Here is a 13,737-nt window from a genome sequence, read left to right on the forward strand (position 1 = left end):
TTACCTGAAAAAAAAACCCCAAACCAAAAAAACAAAGGAAGGGGGATCAATAATTGTCAAAGGCTCTGTTTTGTAAAGTGAAAACTGAGAGTCAGTTTAACCATATCTAGGGGCAGGAGATCAAATATGTTTACTCTGAGCTCTAGGCTCTCGGTGTGAAAAAATAGTTAACTTTCTTCAATCTGTTGTTGACTGCTGAGAATCCTTTCAGAGTGGTGGGCCCATTGCTTCCCTGGTTTTCCAGAGGTCTCACTTCTTGTGCTGTACAGAATGTCTCCTATTCACTGGCAGTACAAAAAGAATAACTAGATTTTTACAGTGGGGATCAGCTTCAGACTGAGGACATTGGCACATAAGTCCTCTTTCCTGCTACAGCAGAGCTGTGTGCTGTACCTCTGCTACAGCTCAGGATTGGGGCTGCCTTTAGTTGATGAGAAATGCCTCTGGACTAGAATGCAGGTGAAACAATCCTCTAACTATGTAGTATGCAATCACAGGGTAATGGAATTTTATTCTATGGTATGCATAAGTTACAGTGATACATTATTGGTGGGGTGTTTTAATCAAATACTGCTGCATAAAGTGTTCTTAAAATGTCTGTTCATCTCATGGCTACTAATCCAGCCTTCCAGAGTTGTTAATTACTCCTTGTACAACAGATACTCACTACTATGGTAAAACAGCAAAGCAGCCTAATTTCTGACTTCATGTTGCTTTTATTGCTTTAGATACTCAACACTTCTTAGATGTTGTGGCGTTTATGTCAAGGCTGCAAGTCAGCTACATGTCACCTCATGTGTCCTTTTGTACTGTTTGGTGTGATTTTAGTTGTGGTGGGATAGTAGAACACCTTTTATCTCACCTTTTGATAACCAGCCAATTGGTTATCAAAAGCCAAGGGAAGGCTGAATTCCCATGTGGATTTAACTGAACAAAAAATGCTTAACCTTCCTGCACTGTTGAGATCATCTGGATTCTTCATAGTGTTCATCTCTCCTCTCGCTGCCTGCCTCCTCTATCACTTCCATTTCAACATCTTCCCATTTTTTGGAGAGGAACCCCAAAATTAGTATTAACTCCAAAGCTGTTACTTCAGGCTTGTTAAGTGTAATTTCTAAATGTCATTTCCTTTGTGTTTTTTCTGTAGGCCAAAACAAATAATGGGATGTCCCTTTGCAATTCTTAATTATTTCTCGGGATTTCCTAATTGTCTGAATAAAATTAAATTCAGTCTTAGTACAGGTCTTGGAAGGAATATGAAGGTGGCACCTTCTGAAGGTGGCATTGTATGTCTCAAGGTGGACATTTTGAAATGCAGGTGGTACCTGCAAGTCCAGAATGTGGGAATGTAAAACCTGGCAGCAACTGTTCTCACTCACAGTTGGAGCTGCTGGGTAAAGAGGCAGCTTTTCAGATTATTTGAGACTTGAAGAGTTTAAATATTATTAAGAGTTTAAATAGATATGGTGTCAGCATCCATATTCTGTGCTATTTGAAGTTTAGAAATAAATAAATTTAAAATTAAATTTAAAGAGCAGCATGAGAGAGAGAGAGAGAGAGATGTACATGACTGTTCCAAGGCCTAGAAATAAGTAGGACTGCAGTAATCTGTTTTAGTGTAAAGCCAGTTCATGCTATCATTGTGTCTTCAAATTCCAGAATATTTCCAGGGTGGATTTAAGATGGTGCCTCTTCCATGGTTTCTGCAGAATTTTTGTTTTCTGGATTTGTTGCCAAGTCCAGATATTTATCTAATATGGTGGTTTTTGTTGCTGTTTACTAGACCTTTGCTTACACCATCTCAAGTGCTAATTATCTGAATAATTTAGGAAGTGAATAGAGGAATTCTGTTGAATTTTAGGTTGCTTGTATGTGGCCCTGAGTTACTGTGTGCAGTAGTTATTTCTGAGATTATGAACTGTGTGCATAGAGATTATTTCTGTAAGCTGTTTTCTCCAAACTTAATCATCCATGTAGAATTGACCAAAACACTGTAGCCAGTTGTGAAGATGGCAGAAAAACTGTGTCCTGAGTACCAAAAGTTGGGGATACCAAGCACTGGGCAAAAAAAAATGCAGGTAGGGGGTCTGGCTTTGCTTTGCATGGAGAAAAACTGCAAGACTAAATCTGGGAAGCTTACAAATGCCAACAATATTAAAAGGCTGATCCCACTGGGGCAGAGGAAAGAACACAAATGCGTTCCCTGCCCCCCATCCAGGCCTTTCTCCACTTGGGCTGCAGATTATTACACACACCCAAAGTCATTAATCTGAACAGATGTTCTGGTGCAGTTGCTGGGATGATACTCTACTGTTAACTACCATTCATCTCAGTGTTTAACCAAATTACTTGTATTAAAAGGGCAACCTCTACAGAAAGGTGCCATGTCTGCCTTCAGGCTTTTATTTGGGCCCTTACACAGAAAATTACTTTATGTGCATGACTGGGTATCTTCTGTCTGCACAGAAATCTCATCCTTAAAATGCTTTATTAGTCTGATGTTTAGATTTTAATTAGAGCAGAAACTTCAACCTATTGTAGTGAAATCCTGGCTTGGTGAAAATGCTGAATTTTAAAGTGGGATTTCTGAGGTGATTTATCTGGTATTTTTATCCTGGATAGGCTTTGTAAACAGTCCAGGAAATGTTTCTGTATTTGAATATCCTTAACTCAGTAAGAACAATGCAGCTTTGTGTTTTTACACCTGCTGGCTGTATATTAAATACCAATGTGGAGAGGGATTGGGTGCTAGCTTACACTTGCATCATCTTTTCTCATTCACTTTACATGATCTGAATATTGTTTGTTGAATAATCCACAGAACTGCATAAAAATACTAAGTCAGTATTTCTAAAATATGGATGCTGAGAGCTTTTCCATGAGAGCTTTGTCCAAACACTACAGTTCCGTAGGCTGCATGTTGCATTTGCAGGCCAAAGCTGTGCTTGACTGGTATTAGTAACTTCCCAACATTTACACAAATTTAGCTGGCAGTCAAGGCAAAAGCATTTTAAACACTTCTCAAAAGCAGAAGACTGCTGAAATCTGGGCTGCCCTGTTTGCCTGAAGCTGCATGTTACTTAAATAACAGCATGGATATGTGTAGGAAGTGTAGTATTAGTTGATTTGTAATCTACTCAGTGATTGAATTAAGATGTTGTGTAATGACAGTCTAAGGCTGCCCTGCTTTGTGAATTCAAGTTTTCCTTGAGATCTAAAGAAAAGTGAAAAGCTTTAATCAAAAGCTTGAGAAAATCTTTTGAGCATGAAAACAGTATTTTAGTGCTGCTGCCTCTTGTCTTATATGTGTTTTCAAAGGTTGCAGAACACCTGACAGGAGCCAAACACATCAGTGTTACACCCCCTGCATAGCCCTGCAAAGTCCTGCAAGCCTTTTGTAGAAGGTGCTTACTTAAAAAAGTAGTGTTTGAAGGACTTCAGTCTTCTGCAGGGCTTGCTTAATAGGAGGTTAGATGGAAAAACTTTGCATAGTTACTTAAAAATAATTGTCCTGTTGAAAAATGAAAGATAGGGAAATGAGAGTTTATAGTGATGTTGGAAATAATTAGAGAAGTCCTGGAGCCTCTGTTTCTGCAAACTGGTGGTGTATTTTTGTGGACCCAAACAAAACATAGGGTCAAGAAATTTTGAAGTACAAGTGTGGCTGTGCTTTGAGTTGTCTTCTCTGCCTTTGGTTTGAAAGAAGCTCTATACACGCATTGGAGTGAACTGGCTCTAGTGGACAGTTTGCAAGGAGCTTGGAGGGTTGAATTCATCCAGAATCTCAATTGAAAAGAATTTAGAATGAAGCAGGAGCTACAGAATTTATACTTGTTGTAGTAAAGAACTAATAAAATATTTGCCAGAAGCTGCTTAGCAACGTGCTTAGACATGTTCTAGGAACAAGGGGCTTAGAAGAACCATGCCTTTGCTATTCAAGTGTCTAACTGATGGGAAGGACTTCATGTTCTTAGTTCCTAAAGTGTTTTTTATATAGAAAACTACCTTCAACTGTCAGTGTTTTGTCTGGAATTCACAAGGGAATTCATAATGTCTCAGCTGAAGAAAGCACAGGGAGGAAGGAAGGCAGGTAGAGCTTTAATTTTGCAGAAAGCTTTTATTAGGCAAATCTGGGTCATATCTTAGGCCTGTATTGGATTATAAGAGCTGTGCAAGTAATTTAAATTTCATCAGACTGGATAGCATCTATCTCACTTCTAGGAGTTTCTTCACAGAAACTGTCCTCAGTCTTACTGTGATCCATATCAGTATTTCCTGTGGAAGTGTTTCCTTTCTTGAATCCTATTATTGTACCAGTCTTTGAGCTGCATGTTGTTTTTTGGTGTCTTGGAGTTGCCAGCAGTTCACAAGTTGGCTTGTCAGGGTGAAAGGGCACCTTGCACTCTCACATCAGCACTGCATTGTTTTGGTTGCGGTGTTGGTTCCTTTTGGGCATATTTTGAAAATGTGTGAGAGGCAAAGGATGATGAAATAAAACCAGACTACTTTCTTGACAGAATCATAAATGAAGCATGAACATTCTTAAAAGACTAAGGTGGAAGCAATGGTACTTTTTTGCAGAAGTTTTCATTTGAAGGAGATAAACCTGCAACAGCTAAAAGTGAGAGCAGCTGGATACCAAGATTAAAATTTTGGATATAAACATGCTGATATTAGAAATGAATCTTGGGAAGTCAGGACATATCCTTGTCACAACAGGTGGTGTACCAAAGTTAGGTTACAGGAGCACCAATGCTTTTGCTTTATAATGAATTACACCAGAATAGTGTTTGAGTTGTGCTCAGTGCTTACACTGTCAAAATGTGGTTTGGATTTGGACAATCTGCTATGACGCTGACATTTCAAATCCTGCAGCTTCGTTTGCGTGTGTGAAAATAAGAAAGAGGATAGACTGTTTAAAATAGCGTGGGTGGTTAATTGGCATTAGGTGCGGAGAGAGGTCAGGTTTTCTATTTTTAACTCTTTACTTAATATTGTGGTAATTATGGTAATTTAAAAAAGAAAAGGTTCTGAACTGGGGGGAGGTGAAATACTTCTTGAAACAGTAAGTATACACTCCATGCAGTATTATGTACAAGCAGCATACCACAGTCTGTTCAAATAACCTCAGGGCTCTGAAATTTCTTATGCTTTGAGCTTTGAAGCCTGGAACACTCTTATTTCACTGCTTTGTGCCACCTGCAAAATCACATTTGTCAGGAGACCAAGTGAGTATATGCCAGTAGGTTTTTAGTATATCCAATGAAATACTAACTAGTCTGTGTAAAGGGAATACCATTTTATGTTGCAAGATGAGCACCAAAACTTAAGGTACTTACCTCAAACAAACTGTCTTTGGGACCTAATTTTACTCTGTTACAGAAAACAACCCAGGTGCTTCATCTGGTGTACATTTCTGTGAACTGCTAGTTTATACTGATCAGTGTTTTTTCTTTTCTCATTTATTCAGGATATACGACTCAAATCCTGAACAACCAAATATATTCCAGGTGGAGCAGCTGGAACGTCTCAAGAAAGAACTGCCAGAGTTGAAAAGCTGTGTGTGTCCTTCAGTTAGCCACTTCAAATCCATAGCTCCATGTAAATGCCATCATAGTTACCTGGAAGAGAAAGCTGTAGATAACTTGAAGAGTGTTCAGATGCAAAAGGACTAATTTTAGGCAGAATGCTGTTTTGTATCTATGGAATTTTCACCATTGGAATAGTTCTGTCTATGCTTTCAGGTTGGTTTGTTTTAATTTTAAGTCTTCAAATAGCAATAACTGTGTTCCTCCTTCCTAGCAGTACTTAGTAAAATTTCAAACAATGTTAAAATATTCAGCCGGTTACAGTTATTGTTCCAATTTACATATACAGTTTTAACTTTTCCCTCAAATCATCTCAAATCTTGAAAAAGAAAAGTATCACTAGTGCTTTTAAAAGACAAAAATTAATTAAGCAGTCTCAGTAGTGAAAGCTCAGAAACTAAACTGTAGAGAAATTACAATAATCTGATATTGAATATGCTGAAAATTTGTTTTAACTTAGATTTTACTTACAGGCTGACAAGCGGTAGCGTTTGTCTGACAGCAGGAAATTAAAAGAGTGATTTTTAAGATACTTATAAATAGATCTGGCCTATAAAAACATCTGAACGAATTGGTACCTCATGTATATGTATTTGCACTGGTAGATCCACCTGTATACAAAGCTTTGTGCCATTTTAAAGTATTTATTTATTTTTTAGTAAACTGCAGCTCATTTTTCCCCATTTCATTGAACATTCAGGCTGCTGCCTTTGTTTCCTTAGCTCTCAGTTCAGTGGTACAGTGCCTGTGTACAGCAGTCAAGGGGGAACCACGAGTACAGGTTTTTCATTAATTGCACACAGGCCTGTTTAAACTTTAAAAATGTTGCTAATAATCTTCACAGAATTACAGGAGTATCTTCAGTGGTCGAGAATCTTTTTTGCACAGTAACCTTAACGAACAGAGTATGTACCCTGCACAAACTCTACAAAATGCATGCTTTATCTATTAAGCATGAAATTTAGGTGTTTGCTGAGGTCCTTGCATCTTTATGGTGCTAGTTATGTGTGAAGGGTGCAAGGACCAATTCAACAACTTAATCTCCTTTGCCTGAGAAACCACAAGCCTGTTATCACAAACATTTGGAGAAGAGGCTACACCATATGTGGTTTGTCTTACTTACATAATGCAAGCTACTGGCTTTTGTATTTTGCAAGATTTTTGGCTTTTACCATAGAGCAAGAATCACAAATGTACTGAATTCAGATAATCAGTATTCTGTTGGCTGGTATCTATCCTCTGTAATTTATTACAAAGTCATAGTTTAGAGTTCTTAATAGATAAGTATGCATGTCCTTTCTCCTCCTGACGTTGCAGGTCATGCCAAACACAACAGCTGTAACTTTCTACTGAAGTGTTAATGTATAATAAGAATGGAAAATATTTATTTTTTTTCTCTTGTAAATTGACAATGAAAACAATAGTATGTACTATATTCTTTATATACAGTAATTGCTACATATAGATCTGATTGTACAAAGAGTAAAGCCATTGCAAATAAGTGCTTGAGTCTGCACTGCTGAGCAGTTTGAAACCGCTTGTTTTGACTTGTGCATTTTAGTATTTAAAGTTTGTTTGTCCTGCACAAACAGCACAGTAGTGATTAGGTATCTGGAAGCCTTCTTTTATTAAAAAAACAAACAAAAATGCAAAACAACCCTAAACCAAAATTGGAAGTGTGTGAGCTGTGTTTTTGAGAAGGGGAGGGGGCATTGAACCAGAATCTTGGCGTCAGGAACCTGTGACTGTTACTTGATACATTCCTTACCTCTGTGGTTAATTCTTAGTTTTTTTTCTTAATTTTTTTCCCTCATTTTTGTACCCTGTGGGATCCTCTTGACAGGTCTTGAGGGCTTTGCCAACTGATAGTCAACTCCTAGCAGAGTTGTTGTCACTGCTTGTGAAAGCTGGGCAGCACATCCACAGAGATGTTGAGAGTGACACATGGTCTGTGTGAAGGTGGTGCAGAAGTTGTGCTGTGTGAAGCACCCTCTCAGACTAATCCCAGTGAGATACTCAGTGGGGCTTAGGCATCCTTAAAATCTTATTTCCCAGCCTTCAGTGCTCAGGGATTGGCCTGTTCCGTTTGAGGGGAGTGGAAATAAATACACCCACTGTGATGATTTACAAGACAGTTTTGAGCAGTGTTAGTTGTTGGTGTTTTCTTGCTGACTCCCTTATTTCTGAGTAAGTTGTGTCAGCAACTTCCTCCAGACCTGAGGAGCTTCAACAGCTCTCCTGCTGTGCCAGTTGTTGGAGCTGAGCTCACAGCTCAGCCACACTGAGCAGCTGTTCTGCCACAGCCATTGGCATTGCAGGCGGGGTAGAGGGAACCAAAGAGCAGGAATTTGGGATCTGGCAGGGGAGCCTGCCACCTCCTGCTTTGGAGTGCTTGTTGGAGACCAGCATGGTCTGGGGCAGAGATGGCTTTGCTCCAGCCAAGGGACCGCTACAGAATTTTAATGCAGAGTTGTGTGAGTTGTAGTAGGGGAGACAGAATTTCACTCTTGATTTTGGAACATTTCCCTTTGGCGCCCCCAAAGACTGGGCTCTACATCTCTGATGACAATCCCACTGTATGCCGTAATGACTGTGGACAGTGAGTAAGGACTGCTCCAGCTACACCAGTCGTGATCTCCTGCTGCAGCAATCAGCCAACAGCACAGCAGCTCTGCTGCGCTGGAAGATGTCTGGGATGGGTAGGACGCAGTCATGGACTAAATGAACTCTACAGCCACCTCAGAGGGACAGCCACTGACTGTGGAAATGATGCCTGTACTCGTGTGTATTTATATACGTGTGTATGTAGTTGGGAGGTGTGGGAGGTGGGCATGCCAGAGCTGGTGGAGAATAAGGGATGGAGAATGTCCTGGTTTCGGCCAAGGACAGGGGTCATTTTTGGTGACAGTAGGTGCCAGCTGAGAAAGCTCTAGCTGGCTCCACATGGCTGAGGGGGCATGGCCAAGACTGAGATGTCACTCAGTACCACCTCACTTCGTTGCTGGGGACAGGGAGAGGGGATTCTTTGGTTTTTGAGAAGAAGGGAGTGGCTTCTAGTCAGAAACACGTGTGGGGGCTGGGCAGGTCGGTGTGGGGTGCTGTGGTCACATCACGTCAGGCTCTGCAATGAGCATTTTGCATGTGAATCACCTTCCCTTTTGTACACTTTTGTTATTAATATTGTTGCTGTTACTGTTTCCTTATCTCACTGCTGTTTCCACTAAATGGGTCTTATTTCAACCCTGATCTTGGCCGTTTGTGCCTCCAGTTCTCCCTGGCCACCCTTGGGGGGAGAGGAGGAGCCAAGGGAGTAGGAGTGTGATTTGGAGTCTCAGGGAAAGAACTAAATTGGGGAGCACCATTCCTAAATGGAGTGGAGCACCACTGCCCAAAGAAGTGAAGGCAAGTCCTTGGCACCATCAGGGAACCTGCTCCCCTGCCTTGAGGACTCTGCTGTCCATGGTCCCTGCAGGGTGCCGAGGCCATGGGGAGGGACAAGGGAGAGTTAAGGTAATCCCAGCCTTGTGGCCATATCCAGGTTGTGGTAAATCTTACAGGCACCCCGGTCCCAGTAGGGAGCACAGGGACCTGCTCCTTCCTGAATCCTGTGCTAGCCTGGCACAAGGATGAAGACAATCCCCCAGTGTTGTGGTTGAGGAATGGTATTCTCCAATGGAATATTCCCCTTCCACAAGGCGCTCACACACTCTTGCCTCCCCTGCAGGGGGATGAAGAGGAAAGTTGAAGACACAAAGGGTAAAAGATCATGAATTAAGAACATTTCACTGGAAACAGCACTGGAATAGGAAAAATGAACAGTAGGGAACAGACATTACCCAACTGCTCCCTCTGCCACACTCAACGGGAGCTGTCCCTGGAAAAAATGACATGAGGTGGTACAGAACATGGTCCTGGCCATGTCTTCTTCTGGCTACTGCAAAAATTAACCCTGTCCTTGCCAGAACCAGGACATTCTCCACCCCTTACTCCATACCATCTATGTCATGCCTAGCTCCTACACCTTCCAGCTATATACAGATATATATTTATAAATATTTATAAACACACAAACATAGGTATCATTTCCACAGTCAGTGGCCATCCCTCCAAGGTATCTGTTGAGTTCATTCAGTCCATGACTGAGTTTTCTCTGTCTTAAATGTCTTCTAGGTCAGGAGAGCTGGTGTGTTGCGATATGCAGTGGCAGTTTCCATGTAGGAAATTATTTCTCCAAATAACTGGGGCTTCACATACTTCATAATCATATAGATCTTGTATCTTAACTAAAAACATGCAGCAAAAGTCTTGGTCACAACAAGTGGCAGCTGAGAAAACTCTTGCTGGCTCCACATTTGTCTCACACCCCTGGGTTTACACCCCATGTCCTGGAGTTTCGTGCTTTCCTTCTCAGCTGCATCCATCATATCAGTCTCCCAGAGCCCAGCTTCAAGGCTTTAAACAGCCAGCAACTTCTTCCTTACAGATCTTAGAAGCAAAAGCCAGCACTGGCTTTCCCCTGCCCCTTGCAGCCTCTAAACTGCACTACATGCAGGTCTTTGCTCTTTCCTTTCACTGTGTGTACCCTCAGATTCTCTCACAGAATCTATGTTCAAAATTAAAAAAAAACCAAAACAGTAGCTGCTCCCCCAGAAAAGGTCCTGGAAGAAAGAGCCAGTGCTGGACTACACCTTTAGTAAGCTATAAATGGCACTGAGATGATTAGCTTTCCCTTTTTCCCTCTTGCAGAGCCAGGATCCAAACCTGAAGCCCTTCCCTAATTGCTCCCGCAGTAAAGGTGCCAGGAAAAAAAAGACATTGGCTTTTATCTTCCCGCTGTCACCATTCAGAGCTCCACCCAGTATCCCTGTGTACTTCCTAGACAATTAAATGTACCTGACACTGCCTCAGAAACCCAAAGGGCAGACCTGAAGAAATGGCTAGAGACTACTGGCAAACAAAATGTGCCAGGACAAAAAGAAATGCATTTATTTTGGAAGGCAAGCAGCTCTCCCCAGTGTTCCTGCTGCAGATAAGAGGCTGCCCAGGGGAGGTAAAGGCCAGCAACAGCTTTCTTTCATGGCACTTCTGTGTGGGAGCAATCCACTCCTGGGAACCCTGCACCAAAATTTGGATACTGCCTCCAGTGTTGAATACATCCACCAGGGTCTGCTCTAACACAGAAATTCTCAGGAAAGAGCTGTTGCTGGTTTGTACCTGCCCGGAGCAGCATCTTCTGCACCACCACCGATGGGGTGAGGTGCTTTCCTTAGCAAATAAAGGCATCCTCATCCTCTTTCTGGAGCTCACCTCCAAAACTGGGGGGATTTGGATACCATCTCCAAAATTGTGTATGTCCAGGGATCTCTTTCAGAGAAAACCTTCCAGAATAGAAAGCTCTTACTGGTTTACACCTCCCTAGGGGACCCTGTCATGTTCTCCTTTTCTTTCAGGTGGCCAGCACCTGACAAGGACAAGGATGAATAAATGACTGCTTTATTTAAGTTGATGATGACACCAGTAAGATGAAAATGTAAAAAGACAAAACTGCAAAATGGCAAAATGACAGTCTGATCAGAACTACTTACTACACAATGAAGCTGCTGATGCAGTGCTCTATTTATTGCACCAGTAACATAGCTAGCTTAGCAGCTATCAAATAGGGATTGATGTTACTCACCCATGTCACTGACCATGGGCAAGTCTCCCACTCAGCCTCCAGAGGTGTCCCTGAGGGGTGTTCCCACCCAAGGGAAGGATCTTCATGCATCTAAAGGAGATATGCTGGGAAAACTGGGACTGACCTTTTATAGAATGAAGAGGTTGATTGTCCTGTAACCTTTAGATTCTGTGTTGTCCTGCCTGCTCAGCAGAACATGTTTATTTTTGAGTCAGATGTTACCTTGCTTCCTTCTGCTTAAAACTTCAGTCTCTCACTTCCCTACTCTTCCACATCCCTGTTGATGCCCACCTCAGTTGAGAAGAGCACCCTCATGAAGGGTCTAATTTACAAGTTTGGTCAAGCTGGTCTCAGCATTCTTCACCACTGAACCCAGTGTTCTACTAAACCCCCTGTTTCTTAATCCATCACCAAAAATTTGTAAATAAGACAAGGAAGGGGTTCTTCAAAGCTGTCCCAGCCATTCCAAATGGAACAGCACCAGTGCCCCTGCCCCTCATAACGCAGTTGCTCGTTCCTCACACACCCCCCTGCCAAGTCCCATGGTCCCAGGAACAGGAGAGCTTCATCTCTGTCCCCTACAGAGACAGTGAGACCCCTCTGGACCTGTGTCTGTGCAGCTCTGTGCCTGCATTCCCACTGCTGACTGGTTTCTAGGTCTGCCTCATATCCAAGTTTTTATACATTATGTGTAGCTGTGCCACCTTGGGGCACATGGAATCTCACTAGAGAAATGGGAAATCACATACATGCAGCAAAACCACTTCCCCTTTGAAGAAGTCATGAGGGTCAGCACAGACTCTGCATTTAAGTGAGAAAAGCCTCCAGAAGAAAAGAAACATGGCATTATCCACTGAAATGTTCTTGCTTTCTTGCTTCAGTGGACTGAAAATGATAGAGCTCAAGGTCTGGATGAGAGGCATCCATCCCACCCCTTCACTGCTGTTACAGTGGGGGTACTGCAACACGTGTATCAGACAACAAGGCCCTGGAAAAGGGAATATCTATGGACCGATTCTTGGTAGATGTTTCAGAGATGTTTATTTCTCCAGCTGCATGGCCGGGCTCTGCCGAGGACCTGCTCAACCATGGGACCCGAGGGTCCTTCCCATGCAGGGGAACACAGAACAACCAATGGGAACGAGGCTGACCAGGGGCAGGGAAACCCCGTGCCTCCCCCCAGGGCCCCTCTCCCAGGGCTACACGGCGGGCGAGGAGACCCCAACATCTCACCCGTTTTATTTTTAACAAAGAGAGATTTAAAAATTAACATTGAAAACAACTGGATAAACATAACAAGAACAGTTTCAAAACAAAACAAGCCACCCTCCTGAGTCTTTAAATGTCCAAACAGATTCTGTGGAACATCTTAGGGCTGACAGAAGGGAGACAGGACTCTCCAAGCATGCTTTGTGGGGAAACTGAGGCAGGAGAGGGTTTAATTTCTTCCCTCCCCCTTTTCATCCCCCACTCAGCATTGGAAAGGGATTTTTGGGGGAACAATTGGCAAAGGCATGGTTTTGTGAGTGTAGAGGGATTCCTTGTGGAACAGGGGCATATGATAGCCCAGGAGAGTTTGGGCAACCCAGGGCTGCTGCAGAAGACCCCCTGAAGGAGCCTCAGGCTGCAGATAGGCCAGAAAGATACCTGGCTGCAGGCAGCCTTGAACAGCCTTGGGAAAAGTTATACACTGGTCGGCTCCCCCACTGCTTAGAGGCTGTCCCGTGGGAATAGGGTGTGAATCTTGGTAAAGTAGATATAAGTGAGTGTAAGTAAACAATAAGGGAAGCACGATGCTCAAATCGTATCGGTGTTCATATTGTGACTTCGGCCGGCTCCCCTGCGCTTGGAACCCCCCCTGCTAAATGTGAGGGAAACCATGGGTGAAAAAACGGATTGGGAATACACTGGGGGTAATAGGACATAGGGTAAAAGGGAAAGGTGGGATTAGGAAAGGGAGACTGTAGGGGGGGTGCTTATAATGGAGATACTGTCTAGTATGACTATGATTTTTAGCATATATACTGCCTTTCACAGAAATACCATCAGGTCTGGTGACTTCTGCTGCTTGTACCCCTTTTCTACCTTGCACAATTTTGAACTCTACTACTTCTCCATCTCCTAAGCTTGGGATGCATTTTTCAGGGTTATTCTTTTTAATAGCAGTTCTATGAGTGAATATGTCTTCTTGGTTGTCACATCTCGTTATAAAACCATAATTTTGTTTAACATTATACCATTTTGCTATTCCTAAAACCTAAGCTACGGTGATTTTTTCCTTTTTCCAAGTGGCTGCTGTTTTCTGTCACGCTCAGTTTTTGCTTTCTTTTTCGCTTTCACTCGCTCCCATGTTGGAATTGCCAGGGCTGCTGGGGCTGTGGGGGCTGCTTGTGCCTGCGCGCTCTTCCCAGGGTTGCATTCGGGGCCACATGGGCTGGGCTGGGGGCAGGCCTCACCGCTCAGCTCCCCGCG

General features: G+C 42.7%; 1 protein-coding gene across 6 annotated transcripts in view; it reads left to right on the forward strand.

Moving 5' to 3' along the window:
* The window catches only part of GPCPD1 (glycerophosphocholine phosphodiesterase 1), a 43,487-nt gene extending 36,229 nt beyond the window's left edge, over positions 1–7,258 (forward strand). For 5 of the 6 annotated variants that reach the window (XM_039568680.1, XM_039568683.1, XM_039568681.1 and 2 more), the window contains one exon: positions 5,471–7,258. In XM_039568680.1, coding sequence (XP_039424614.1) covers positions 5,471–5,675 — 205 coding nt within the window. In that variant the 3' untranslated portion in view covers positions 5,676–7,258. Of the gene's footprint in view, positions 1–1,977; positions 2,079–5,470 lie in introns of all 6 variants that reach the window. The other variant, XM_039568684.1, reaches the window with a different exon arrangement.
* Positions 7,259–13,737: the final 6,479 nt, after the last annotated feature.

This window comes from Corvus cornix, chromosome 3 (genome assembly GCF_000738735.6).
Source record: "Corvus cornix cornix isolate S_Up_H32 chromosome 3, ASM73873v5, whole genome shotgun sequence".
In the NCBI taxonomy this organism is placed as follows: domain Eukaryota; kingdom Metazoa; phylum Chordata; class Aves; order Passeriformes; family Corvidae; genus Corvus; species Corvus cornix.